The sequence below is a fragment of the Dichotomopilus funicola genome (assembly GCF_033296635.1).
Source record: "Dichotomopilus funicola strain CBS 141.50 unplaced genomic scaffold C8A04scaffold_3, whole genome shotgun sequence".
In the NCBI taxonomy this organism is placed as follows: Eukaryota; Fungi; Ascomycota; class Sordariomycetes; order Sordariales; family Chaetomiaceae; genus Dichotomopilus; species Dichotomopilus funicola.
In genome coordinates this window covers 281839-296019 of record NW_026944024.1, presented here as the reverse complement: position 1 = coordinate 296019, position 14181 = coordinate 281839, and the positions used below count along the sequence as shown (strand labels likewise).

Sequence of the window (14181 nt, the reverse complement as noted above, 5' to 3'; positions counted from 1 at the left end):
AATACACCAATGGTCGTACACATATTACATAGTACCTAATACACACCTCAGGGTTTAGAAATCCCTGGTCCATCGCCTGGCAGCAGCCCCGGTGAACCTCCTATGACTATAACAACCCTTCCTACTGTTACGAAAAGCCTAGGGCCTTTGCCTTCAGGTTGGCGCGTACGAGTTGCCGAAAACCCAGGCAGTTACATGATCCTACAAGTGCGGCAATGTGGAAACCGGGGAAGTGTTAAACACAACAGGCCCGATTACGCACGGTTTTCCTCCTCTACCAACTTCTCGAAGTCTTCGTCAAGCTGATCTGCCCAAGCCCGCAAGTACTTTGCCAGGGCTCGGTTTGCGTCCCGTGGGAGTCTCGGGAGGGTGTTGCCGCCGGGCATACCTGGCATACCCCCGATGAAAGGGTTCGGGAGTGGTGCGGCTGTAAATGCCGCTGGAGCGCCCTGCAACGATGCCGAAGAGCGGTCGGCGGTTGCGGGCAAATGCGGGGGGCGAAGGGGTTTGGTAAGGTCGTGTTTCCGGTCTGTTGCTTCCGGGGGAGTTTTGGCCGCGCTTGCTGCCGTTGCTATTGTCCCTGGCAGTAGTCGAAGACAACTCCTGTAGCGGTTGCGGCGCCGTATTAGTCCTTTCGCGGTAGAATGAACATCGGCCACTCCTCGAGTTGCATTGGCAGGATGCACACGCGGCGAGACCGACCGAGACCATACAACCCCGAAACGGGCCGTTAGAACGAGTACAGCGCTCGCACATGACATCTGCCTCGGTTCCCGTAAGCTGTATGAGAACAGCCACGATATTGCTAGAGCGGTTTAGATTGATTATACGGGGCCGGCCCATGCTGTCGCTCCGAAGGTGTATATCCCGTATTAGGGGTAGCTTCAAGAGGGTTTCAGAGCGCCGGCTCCACTGAACCTCGCTTGCCAGCTTACAGCGCTGCCACATCTCCTCTTTGCTGACGGTTAATCCCTCACAAAGAAGGGTGGACAGTGGTGGGAGAAGTGGCATGGTGATGTCGGCCATTTCGGTTGTCAGAAGTAACTACGGGCTGTGACGGCATGGGTGGATGGGTGGGCCCCGTTTTGGGTCAATTCGGGTGCAACTCCCGGGGGGACTGCGGCTTTGCCGGTTGCGGTTTGTGTCAGCTGAATCCTCAGCTAACAACGTTAATATAATCGCCTGCAACCCGATTTCTCCGGTCATATATGGATACTATGTATAGGTACGGAATCTAAGGTGGGACTTTACCGGTGGAGCATGCGTCAGCGGCGTGGTTCGAATATCATGTGGTGGTCGCGAACAATTACTATGTATGTACGAGGGTCTGGTGGTGGATGCGAATGTTTTCCTTGCAACAAAAATCTCCATTTCGCAAACGCATCGTGGATGAATAACGACTACCTAAGTGATTTCAGTTTGTGGAAGGGAGGAACGAGGGGAGTCACGGCCCCCTGCCGAAATTCTAAGTGGTTGCGTGAATCGCGGTCAACAGACGCGTCGCACCGCGCAACCAACTCGGTCGCGATTTCTGCCCCACATTTTCCTGTCCCTTTCACGCGACTGAAATGCCAAAACTCTCCGTTTCAAGATAGGCTTTGTTACCCGTTCCTTCCATTTTCACCGTGCAATCTAACAGTCGGCATCTCCGGGGGGAGAATCACTGCAATTCTCCTAGCAACGGCTCCTTCGAGATTTAACCCTCCCGAGTTTGTTCACCTGTTTTGTTGCCTCTTGCAACTCCGACCCCCACTAAAGCCGATCCGTTCACCTTCCTCACGTACACTTTTTTCTACCACCAACCACACACACCTTTTCTTTTCGTGCTCTCTTCCGACCTCTTCTTTATTATAACAACCCACCTCTTTTCTAGTTTGCTCATAACGCCCTTGATTAAGAAACCGTTTGTCAATTCTGGAACCTTCGAGCGGAAGACGGAGGCAGTCTCAAGCTGTAATTGGCTGCCAAACGATAAGTCAGTCGAAGCAAGTAAGTCACTACCTGCCGCTTCATGAACCATTTCGCCTTGAATTCTTGCTTCAATCGGCGGTGGCCACTTCGTCCCACCCATCTTGGTTTACATTTGCTAATAATTACCCGTACAAGTCAACCTGAGCATCATGCCGCGCATTAAGCAGGAGTCCGGCAGACCAGGGTCGATTGCCACACCTGAGTCGATCTCGGAGATGCACTCAGAGACACCAAGTGAGCGTGTTCAGAGGCAACGTCCGGTGCGGTCCGCTGCCCGTAAGCTACCTTGCCTACTTTATCTCTCTTGCCTTGCATTCAACCCACCTACTAACCTTCCGCAGCCAGCATTGATACCCGTGCTCGGCCTCATTCGACTATATCGGGCCCATCACCCGATGAAGAAGAAGGGGATGACGATTTGATGATGCTGCAAGTCCGCATAAACCCTAAGGTCGAACATGAGTCCCGCCCAATGGGTTCACAAAGCATGCAAGGCTCATTCGTGGGTGCCAATCGGGCGCTTCGTGGCATGGGCCAAGGATTGAAGGCCATAAACGATGCCCTCGGTGAACTCCAGGCGAGGGGCATCCAACATGTCGCCAACCTCCCAGAGCTGGTTTTAGTTGGCGACCAATCCTCAGGAAAATCCAGCTTGATGTCGGCAATTGCGGGCCTGAGCCTCCCTCGCAGCAGCGGAGCCTGCACTCGGTGCCCCATCCACATTCGCGTCTCACGGGCCGACGAATGGTCATGCCGGGTCTTCCTCAAGCAGGACTACGAGTTTCGTCCGACAAACCATCAGCTCACAGAGCGCGACGTCACCAAGAACAACAAATTCCCACCATGGGTCAAGCTGGACCCCAGCCGTCAGGCTCGCACCGAGTTCAAAACGATCCGCGATCAGTTCGATTCGGAGGAGATTGAGACCGTCCTGCGTTGTGCACAGGTGGCCATCCTCAACCCGACCGACTCGTACCAGTTCTTTATTCCCAAGCTCAAGGGGGAGGCCCCGGAAAGCACTCGTGAGCAACACCTCGAGCGCGTCAAAAGGCGGGAGGAGAGCCCGGAAGCCCAATTCTCACCCAACACGGTTGCACTTGAAGTCAGGGGCCCCGACCTCGCAGACCTGAACTTCTATGATCTCCCAGGGGTTTTCATGACGGCTAGGCGGGCCGAGGATGCGTTCCTCGAGCGCGTCGTGCAAAATCTGACTCGGGAGTACATCTCGCGCACCAACGCCATCATTCTCTGTGCCGTTCCTATGAACCAGGATACCGAGAACTCGCTGGCTCTCAAGATCATTCGTGGCCAACGTGCCGAGAACCGATGCATCGGGGTTATGACGAAAGCGGACCTTCTCCCGAGGGAGGACCATGCAGCTTCTAACTGGCTGTCGATGCTGCGCGGTGAAGCTCACCAAACGGGGTTCGGATACTTTATCACCTCTCGCCAAGGTAGTGACTTGGAAGAGCAAAACAAAATGGAGGAGGCGTTCTTCAATCGCACAGCTGATGCCACCGGGTATTGGCCTGAGGAGTTCGATGTCTTCAAGGAGAAGTTTGGCGTCGAGAAGCTGAAGGAGACCTTGTCCTATAAGCTGGGCGAGGAATTCGCCAAGATGTAAGTCTGCCTTTGGCGACGTCAACTATGCGTGTCCTAATGCTTTCTAGTCTTCCCGAGGTAAAGCGCAAGGTAGCGACCCGACTCGACGACATTGGCGCCCAGTTGCAACGGTATCCCGACCCCCCGCCCAACCCTGAGCTGGAGGTCATGAAGAGCCTCACGGAGTTCACACTCAGGGTAAAGGACCGAGTCATGGGCCAAGATTTCATGAGCGTCTGGGACGGCCGTTTTGCCGAGCCATTTAAGAAGTTCATCATCGGCATGAAGCCCAAATTTAACGTTCGTGATCACGCAAAAACGGCAAAGCCAGCTGTGTTCATTGATCTCGACGGCGACAGTCCCTCTTCGTCGCCTACGGTGCGGAAGCGTCAGGCACCGGCCATGGACCAGACGCAGGCTACTCCGACTCCTAAGCGGCAGCGTAGCCAGCAGATCATCAAGACCGAGGTCCCGGACCAACCCGTATTTCCAGCCACCCCTCATCACCCGCGGAGCGCGACTCCCGCTTTGACGCCTTCCCGTGGCGGCCGATCCAAGACATTGATGGACATCCGCAACCTTATTAGGCGCGCGGCCATTCCCGGCCAGCCCGGGCTGGTCTCTGCGACAGTATACGAACCTCTGTTTACTGAGGCGGCCAAGACGTGGGCGCCGCACCTCGACTGGTTCATCAACAGCACGTTTGCCTGTCTTCAATCTGAGATCTTCGGGATTCTCGACAATGCATTTGCTCATCTCAAGAACCGTGCGGTCTACAAGGAATCGGTGGATCACATGCGTGCGTTCATCGAGGCGCACAAGTTCGAGCTCCGCACCCAGCTGGAGATGATCTACAAGCTGGAGGCCCAGCGCCTCTTTACCAAGGACGACGAGTCCCTTAAGCGCAACCAGACCTCGGAGATGAAGATCCTAGTGCGCCACCGCAACCACTTCCGCATCGCCGCCCATAATGGCGAAGAAGTCAGCGCCGTCCCTAAGGTGGAGGATATGACCGACGAGGAACGGAAGCAGGAAGAGAATAAAATGGCCAAAGAGCTAAAGAACCTTGGCCCGGATCCGTTCGAGCCCGAGCTCGCCGTCGCCGCATACATCCGCGGCTACTACCTCACCGCCGCCAACCGCTTTGTCGACTACGTCTCGATCCACGTCATGTCGGGCCTACTTCCGCGAGTCGCGTCCGCCATCGACACCTATCTGCACGAGCGGCTCGGCCTCGTCTCACATGGTGCCTCGGTGGAGGTCCTGCAGCGTCTGATGTCGGAGGGACCAGAGATTGAGCAGAAACGGCGGGATCTACGTGCGGAGAAGGAGACTCTCGATGGCGCGATGGATATCATTGTCAACCTGGAGCGGCGCGAGCGTGAGCGCGAGGCCGCCGTCCTGGCTGCGGCCGCCGCGGGGTCATCGCAGTTCGGATTTGATGCCTCCCAGGCGGATAGCTTGTCGACGCTCGAATTTGGGGGCGGGGATCGTGCTACGGTGTACTCGGCTACTGCTATTGGTGACGCGTGAGGTGTGCGACTACTTGTGCACACACACGATACTTTTGCACGCACGATTCGTTGGGATGTTTGTTTCTCGGATCATTCTTATTATCTTTACTACGGTTGCAGTTGGTTTGGCCAAGGCTTTTCTGTCAGACTTGACGGGTTTATACGGCGCGCGGGATTCTGGGCGCGGCGCTGGGAATTTTCGGGGGCAATCTTTGCTTTTGGGTGACTACCTTAGTCTTGGCCATTGATATAACGCCTGGCATGGCTGTATCAAACAGGCGTTTTTCCTGTTCTGGCTATGGAACGCGTTGTCGGAAACTAGGACCAGGCGTTGAAAGGATGGACGGACGGGCGGATTTGTTGATGATAAAAAGGGCATTGCCAAGGAATTTGTCTTGGCAGGGGCACAACATCTTGTGAGACTAACACTTTGTTGCTGGATTGCACCAGGACGGAGGAAATTGTACAAACTGCTGTAGCTAAAACTCGAGCTAGTAATTGATGTTGAAATGTTGCTCAAATTGCGGTGACGAGAAGTAGCGGACACGGCTGAGGGAATTGATGTGGACGAAGACATCGCCATGGGCTTTGTTGTATTGTGGGTGGGGATTACCCCAGCAACGAATGTCAACATTGCCCCCTGAATCACCAGATGATGGTCTGGTACCACCAGACGGCGAGTGTGGAAAACCAGCCCAAACGCTATTGCTAATGATCTCAACATCAACTGTTGATGGTGGCGGTCGCCGCGTGACCGTCGCGATCCGTGTATCTGCCCAGAAACGCCAGAGGCCAGAGTTGACGACTGCAAAATCCAATCAACGCCCGGGCGCCAGACCCAACAATCGAAAACATCATGTTCATTGCCATGCAAGGCGTGAAGGCGCGATAACCAGAAATCAGGATCGCAAGCCCACCAAACTTTCAACAGGGCAAAGCAAATTGGGAAATGGCCATGACCGCGCCGCGTTCAAGCTTTCAACGTCGGACACGTAGTAGGCAATTGCGCAACAAGATTAGCCCGGTGGCTTGCCTATCGCTCCGAGAATGCGGCCCACTGGAAGAGGGTCGTGCAGCACATCAGGCTCTTCATGGAAATCTTAAATCCCAAACGGAGTACTGTTCTCACGACATCGGCATGGAAGAAGCTCGCAGCCAGCCAAATGCTGTAGGCTGGATGGTTGGCCGCTCGATCCATGGCTCCTCCAAAAAGAAAAAAAACCGGCAAGAGGCTATCACAAGGCCATTCACAGGCAAAATTAGGATTGGCGGCGGAGGGGGGTATATAACGACCCTGTGCGCACCCCGTTTCCAACAACCAAGCGAATCACGATGATCACAACCTGCGGGTAGTGTAGTGGTTAAGAGCTGTGTACCTAGTCGGTCGCTTCCCAGGGTGAAAAGGCTCCCCTGGGATTCGACTTACCACAGTTCTCTTTTTCGAGTCTTGGAGTTGGCGCTTTTTTGGACCTTTTTACTTTTTCACTTTTTGCACACTGGTATTTCTGCCACCTGGCTTTCCTTTGGGTTTTCGGTTTACGGGGTATGTAATTAGGATCGGTCCCATGAAAGGAAATTTGAGGTCCTTTCTAAGGTAGTAATTATGTCAGGTACAATACATGGTCAGTCAAGCTGCTCTGCAGTGGGCAGTGGTTGTGTCACAAAGTTTATTGGCAAACTAAACGCATCAAATCGCAGCAAATCGCAGCATGATAACCCCTGAAATCTGACAGCCAACTAACTCCTCCCATTCAGCCCAAATATTCACCTCACCTCCTACATCTCTATCTCATCCTCCTCCTCCTCCCCATCATACTCATCATCATACTCATCATCATACTCATCATAATCCTCCACCCCCCACGTCCGATGCACCTCACTCATATGCCTATACACATCCCCCGCATTATCCGCCCCCATCTCCCCACACCCAAAACACCAATGCATCCCACACACGCACAGCACATGATCACACCCATACATCTTCTCCGTCGTCACTCCACACCCCGGGCAATCCCTCACCACCAGCGGTCTATCCCTATCCCCCCTTCCCCTTCCCTCTGTATCAGTAACAGCAGCAGCAGCAGCAGCAGCAGCAGCATAAGCAGCAGCATTAGCATTCGCCGCAGCAGCCGCCCTCGCAGCCGTACACTCCCCACACCACCACCCCACCACCTCCTGCCCACCTCCCGGTGGCCCACAAACCCTCTCGACATACCTCTTCGCACTGCCACAAGGCCCCGCACACCAAGCATAAACCCACTCCCCACTCTCCTCCAGCACCTCCCTTAACCCCTCCACCCCTCTCAACTGTCTCCCTGCCCCTCCCAGCCTGGCTAATGCTTTGCGGGTAGGCTGGCGTCGACAAAAGGGACATTGGAGTGAGGCTGGGTTGAGTAAGCGGCCGGGGGCGTGGGGGGAGGTGTACCAGGTTCGGAGGCAGGGGGTGCATACTAGGGAGGGACATGCTGGGGAACGGGAACGGGAATTGGAGTGGGAGTGGGAGTGGGAGGGTTTACGGGGGCGGCCACAGGCGGGGTGGAGGTTGGTGTTGGAGGGGTTGGGGAGGCGGGTGAGGCAGAGGGTGCAGGTTGAGGTGTGGATGCGGTTGGCGGAGAGGGCGGTTTGAAGGGGGGTTAGAGTGGTTAGGGGGGTGTGGAGGGGTTTGGTGTTGTGGGTTAAACTCAGGGTTGCAGTTTCGGAGGGGGATAAAGATAACGAGGGGAGGATGGTGATGTTAGCCGGGAAGAGGGTTGTTCGGTCGGCGGGGTCCGGACGCATAGTGGAGATGGTGTGGAAGAGGGAACGGTTGGTGAACGGCGCCGGGATGGTGTTGTTTTCGTTGCGGAGGAGGAAGGCCGTGCCGTTCTCGGCGGCTAGGGCGCGGGCTGTCGTTTCTTCTGTGACAACCGTGGTGACGGTACCCCCTGAACAGGCCGGGCACTGGTAGACGGCCTCCTCAAAATCGGCTGGACGGTAGGCTGTCGGCCAGATGACCCTGTTGCGGCACTTGGTGCAGGTCACGCACGGCGCGGTGGTCCGCGCAGCATAGGAGGGGTCGTTCTGGGATACCTTACCCACCTGGCGACAGTAATAACACTTGGCACGCACGCGGAGAGCGTCAGGACGGTAGACGACGTACTGCGCGAGGCAGGTTCGGACAGAGCACTCGGACCAGGCGATGAGGGTGTCGCTGGTATCCTGGGCCGCACTCGTGTGGAGCACAGCCTGCTCTTGCTGGTCGTAGGGGTCGATACACAGCCCGCAGACGTTGTTAGGCCCCATGATGGTGACGGACCGTGGGCACTGGCAGGATGAGCAGACGACTAGGGGTCCGATGGGAGCCTTGCTCTTGTGTGGGGTCCAGCCGACAACGACGGGGAGTTCGGCGTCGAGGTTCATTTCCAACAGCCGGTAGTCGGCGAGGGCCTGGAACAGCTTGCGGTCGTCGTCCAAGAGGATGGTCTGCTCGGCTGTGACTTGTGTGGCTGACTCCTCGCGATGTTTCTTGTCAGCCTCCAGCAGCAGCCCCAAGCAGTTGGAATTCCACGTCTCGGGGATGTCCAGGGTGTTCCAGTTCCCACGCCAGGCGACGAGTTCCGTGTGAGCGACCTCCTCCAGCGGTTTGATGCCCATGCGGATACTCAGCGCAGCCAGCAAGGCAGCCGGGCGAGCAGCGAGCATGGTGCCCGGGAGCACGGTGTGTAGCAGCACCTTCCAGAACTTGCGCTGGTGCTCCGGCCGGGCGAGGGCCATGGGAATCAGGGGGACCTGGTCCTGGGACGTAGCAGCGATGTGCGCGGGCAGGTCCTTGGCCGTTGTGACATAGGTCAGACGGGTGAGCACGCGGCCGAGCCGGCGCAGGACCCGGGCATCACACGACCGGCTGATCTCGAGCAGCTCGTCGCGCGTGAACTTGATCGAGTCTTTCTTCTCGTCGTCATCATCATCGTCGTCATCATCGTCGTCGTCATCATCGTCGTCATCGTCCCTTTTCTCGTCCTTCGACCTCGAAAAGTCCAGCGTCGGATCCAACAACACACACGGAAACCTCTCGGCCTCACTCACATCCTCCACCATGCCCCGAATCTCCGCAGCCCAATCATAACTATCCGCCAACCACTTCTTCATCCGCTCCCGAACCCCGTCATCCCCCAACTCGGCCACCTTCTGCCCAAACCGCATCACCAGCTCATCCCTCGCCGGATTCAACCGATCACCACACACCGTCCGCCACAACGCGCCAAACACCGGGTTCAACGAGATAGCCGCCACATCCGCGTCCACAATCTCCCCCAACTGCGCCACCACCAACCGCTTATACCCTTCATCCTCCCGATACCGCTTCGCAAAGTCCTGCACGGGCGGATCCCGCCGGCACGGCAACACACTCCCCAGCTCCGCCAACGACACACGAGTAAACCTCAAGTTATCCCTCAGCACCTTCTTCGCATCCAGTTCATTCTCCACCAACATGTACTTCCCCACGCCCCCCTCGCGATCCTCCTCCGACTTCACCCGGTCCATCCCCTGTTCCTCCACAAACGCAATCCGTTCCGCCACCCGCGTATCCTCCAACTTATCCCCCTGCTCCTCCCCCACCCCCATCCACGCCAACAACACCCCAATCGTCAACTTGGCAATCCCTTCCCCCGACGGCTGCGGCCGGTTCGGCAGCGCCAGGCATGCGCCGCGTGTACGCGTGCTCAGGTACGTGAACATCGACGTAGCCGGTAAATCCTGGTACTCGCCGCGTTGGATGATACAAAACACTTGGGCTTTTTTCGTCCTTTCTTCTTGGGTACTATTGCCAGTCCTGGCCAAAACATCCCCCACAGAAACCCAATCCACAAACCTCCTCCCTTCCCCACCAAACGTATCCTCCTTCCCTAAATGCGTCTGCTCCGTCTGCCACAAACCCCCCTGCAATCGACTATGCGGCGGCGCGTCGGCATACAGCACGATGACTGTCTGGGCGCAGGCGCGCATCACGGTGTAGGCGCGGGCGAGACCGGTGCGTGTGGCTTCGGGCCAGTCGGCGCCGCCGAGGGGGCGGAGGCGGTGGACGAAGGAGAGGAGGGTGGATTGGGATATCAAGGTCTCCGCTGCTGTTTCCTCGGGAGTATCGGGAGTATCAGGGGAAGTGGCACACCAACCGGACCACTCGGTCACATTCGCAGCGCCGTCGTAGTCGCGGTAGGCCATGACGCCGATGCGGGCGAAACAGCCGGTGGTGGCGGATATGCGGATGATGTCGGGGAGTGAGGCGGTTAGGGAGCGGAGGAACTGGCCCATGGAGGAGGTGGCGTCGGTTAGGATGAGGAGGTCGTGGGGGGTGCTTGCCGTGGTGGCCATGATGGCGGTTGGTGGGAGATGAGAGAATGGGAGAATAAGAGAATGGGAGAATAAGAGAATGAGAGTGTGATTGCTTCGGAGAGTGGGTGGTCAACTAAGGGAGCCTGATGAGATGGTCTGATGAAGTGTTACAACCGACGAAGAAATCGAGTATCAACCCAGCTGCAAACACAACCAAATCTCAATCCGCATAACACTAAACAACACAAGAGCCGGAGCCACGTCCCAACACCACCTCTTTATAACCGCCCTCCCAAATTTGAGGACATCTTCCCTACCTCCGGGGTGACTCAAAACAACCAACACCTCGCAGACCCCGAGACTCACACCGACCGACCAGTCAGAAACGCCCATCCGTCCTCAATTGACAAGCAAGGACATCCATCGCTTTGGTATCTGTGCATTGACCCATCCCAAATCCCAAATCCTGCAGCGATTACCCGCGCGTTAACCCGCAAACCTATATTTGGTCCAAGGCCTATCCATCAGCGCTTCCATGGTCGAGGTCAATGCCTGTTTTAGCTGTGCTGTGTGACCTGTTGGTTGTGGGTTGTTGGTTGTTGAAACGGGAGGGTTTGATCTGATTCGCGGGGTTCTTGTGTTAACGCTGGGGAAGCTGGGGAAATAGAGTGGGGCGTGCAAGGGATGGTGACCCTAACCCTGTAGTAACCCTAACCCTGGATAGAATGTCCAACTCCTGAACAGTGACGCCGGGTTTAGATAACAGGAGTCTACCACAAGATCCGGGCTTCCGCTCAAGCACTGAAGCATAGATATGTACACATCAAAGACAGTGAAACATACAGACGGCCAAGCGCCCGGCGGCATTATCATTAAAAATTACGAGTATCCCCCCCAAGGCGCAGCCCCATACAATACCCCCCCCTCCCAGCAGAACACTAAAGAACGACCTGATCCCCCGGATGCGGCGACGACCGTCCACTACTCCCCGACAACGGCGAAACATCCCCCGCCCTAGACCTCGAACCCGAACCCGCCCGCGCCGCAACCCCCGGCCCGCCCCGGTCCGGTCCCACGGCCCCCCTCAAATCCAAATCCATCAACTCATACCCCCCCGCCTGCAAAATCTCCCTACTCTCTCTCGACCTCTCCCGTCCCCTCGCCCTTTCCTCCCTCTCCCCCGCCGTCACTATCCCCTCTCCAACACCTGCATCCCTCAAATACTGCTCGTGCATCGACAGTTGCGCGTTCGACTCATTCCCCGATGCCTGCCCCGCTGCTGCTGCATCTTTCGAGTACGCCGGCGGTGGGGTGTTATCGCGCGAACCGGAGTTTCCTGTCCAGATGCCGAGGCTGGTACCGGTGCCCCAGCGTCGGTGGGTGCGGCTGCGGCCGCGGGAACGGTCCGGGTTGGGCCGCCGGAACATGAGGAACCAGAGGGCGCCGACGAGGAGGATGACTACTACGGGCACGATCACGCCGATGGCGATTTGGGAGGCGTGGCTCATGCCGCTGCTGGTGGTCGGTTGGGTGGTGGATGTGGATGTGGGTGGGGAGGTGGTTGTTGATGTTGATGCTGCTGTGGATGTGGGGCTTGTTGGGACGGCGGTGGTTTTGGAGGTTGGTTTTGTGGTTGTTGTAGGGGAACCCGACGTCAATGTTGTGGTAGTGGTGGGTATCGTAGAAGAAGACGAGGTAATCGTCGAGGAATCGGAGGTTGTTGGGGAAGTCGCAACATCAGTCGTCGTAGTCGGGCTTGCCGAGGTCGACGTCGTGGTGAATACCCCGTTGATACAATACGGCGACGCGCCCTCTCCTCCCATACACGTCTGCCCGTTGGCACAGCAGATCGAGCCGCACTGGAAATCGCCCGCCGCGCAGACCCGCGAACACCCTGCCCCCGTCGCGCCCGCAGGGCAGCAAAAGAATGCTCCCCCATCAATAGAACATGTCTCGCCAGCGCCGCCTACAAAAGACCGTGTTAGCTCATGTCCGAAGCCGGGAAACCTCGAGTCAAAAGTGAGAATGCTTACAACACCACCCAGACTGCGGACATGCCGTTTCGTCAGCCGAGCAAGTCCCGCCCGCCTGACGGCTTCCCAGGTGTGGGGGAATGCGGATGTGTGGAACGGCAGGCCATGCCGAGTGAAAGAGAAACGCTGCTGGGGCCACCGCACCTGGCGGTCCCCATGGTGTCAACTCGGGCATCTTGTGCTTTTTCTTCGCGATTTACCCAGGGCTATGGCGTGTGAGAGCTGCAGCGACTGGCGAGCTGTCGGAGACGAAAAAAGCGTTCGGGATGGCAGAACGGAAGAAAAAGATACCTGAGACGAGGCGCCAGCTGTGCGGGAGCGGGCATTGGGGCTAGTTAACCAACATCAAACGTCAATCACTAGCTCGCTCGTGCTCCTCCCCAGACGAAGATCACAAACCCGAGGTTCCCTTCCCTGTCTCTCCCACTTCTCCCTGCCATGTCCATCGCGATATCAAACCGCGGGCAGGTGACAAATGCCGGGGCGTTTTGCGAGTTTGGGCGCCGATCCCTTGGAAACCCCTTGCAGGTCCTCGGTAGCCCCCGACTCGCACACGGCGAACCAACGCGCTTGGCCCTGTCGATCAGTTCTGGGCGTGCCTTCACCCGAATCCCCCCTTCAAAACACCGCGGGGGTGCCACGAGATTGGCTCATATCGGACGTGTTTGCCGTTTGCCTTGGTTGTTCGGATGCTAACACGCCCAAAACGCGATATCTGAGACTCGACCCACAGACGCGCAGAATATCGCATCGTCAAGGGGCGCGTGGGGGTTAGAAATGAGACTTTTCGTCCGGACTTCTGTGTTCAGGTCCGTACCGTGATGCTGGTCCATGATACCGCGACTCGACAACTGGAGGCTCACTCAATACGACTCATACGTGGGGGCCTGACCGAGTCGTGCACAGCCGATCGGGGGATTCTTCCCGTCGGTGCAAACCTGCATCATGAATCGACCCGAAAATCTCCAAATCGCGGTTCGGGTGGATGCCACCGTCGGGCTGAGTGGGGTCCAGAGCGAGCCCTGAATGGACTCCCTGGATGTGACGGACAGTTTGCAATTTCCCAGCGAACGCAACACAAAACCCCTCGTCCTTGCGCCCCTCGGTCATGTCGTGTCTTGCTCTCCCCGCCGTGTCTGATAAGTTGCGGCCATTTATTTCAATTCTTTCATCTCGGCAGCCGTTCTGTTTGGACGAGAGACCCGAGTGCGAGACCCAGGTTTGAGAGTGATCTGAAATTTCTGGGGAGCTAAGAAAAGATAGGATGTTCCGATCAGAATTTAAGCTCCATCGTTAGTTTGCTAAGCGAAAAGCGGGCGGGAATCGCTGATGATTTCCCCGGTGGCCCGTGAGGAACTGTTGGCGCCTGCCATCCATGGAATGTGGCTCGTGCGTGCAATCAGGAGCCCAGACCACCATCAAAAGCCAGCTGCAACAATTGGCCCACGCAGCCGAGCGTTCAGGGATGGGCGAAAATCTCAGTGGCTGCAATTTGCGGCTTTGCACGGCAGAGCGCCTGACCCTGACTGACCCCCAGCGGTTCTGCGACTCCCAGCATCCAGGCTTTTGGACATCGCGAAGGCTTCATCGACGTCCGGCCATCCAGTCACCCTCGGATTGCCCCTTCTTCGACGAGCATCCGTTCCTTATGACCCGACCGCCCTAGTTTCCCCACGCGGGAGCCGCTAGCTTTTTTTACTGAATTCTTTTTTTCTCCAGTTTCCACAGTCTCTCTTTCCTTTGCG

The 14181-nt window shown here is 56.9% G+C and overlaps 3 protein-coding genes across 3 annotated transcripts; 1 reads left to right on the top strand and 2 right to left on the bottom strand.

The window, feature by feature from the left end:
* Positions 1-2120: 2120 nt before the first annotated feature.
* C8A04DRAFT_34075 (P-loop containing nucleoside triphosphate hydrolase protein) lies at positions 2121-5106 on the top strand (the record flags this gene model as incomplete). The annotated part of the gene is made up of 3 exons (XM_062782706.1): positions 2121-2247; positions 2313-3591; positions 3642-5106. 3 exons carry the CDS (start codon positions 2121-2123, stop codon positions 5104-5106), a joined length of 2871 nt encoding a protein of 956 aa, XP_062640718.1.
* Positions 5107-6863: 1757 nt separating this feature from the next.
* C8A04DRAFT_8900 (uncharacterized protein) lies at positions 6864-10442 on the bottom strand (the record flags this gene model as incomplete). The annotated part of the gene is made up of 2 exons (XM_062785285.1): positions 6864-7555; positions 7607-10442. 2 exons carry the CDS (start codon positions 10440-10442, stop codon positions 6864-6866), a joined length of 3528 nt encoding a protein of 1175 aa, XP_062640717.1.
* Positions 10443-11341: 899 nt separating this feature from the next.
* C8A04DRAFT_24586 (uncharacterized protein) lies at positions 11342-12611 on the bottom strand (the record flags this gene model as incomplete). Its single annotated transcript, XM_062779222.1, has 2 exons — positions 11342-12369; positions 12437-12611. 2 exons carry the CDS (start codon positions 12609-12611, stop codon positions 11342-11344), a joined length of 1203 nt encoding a protein of 400 aa, XP_062640716.1.
* Between the last annotated feature and the right edge of the window lie 1570 nt (positions 12612-14181).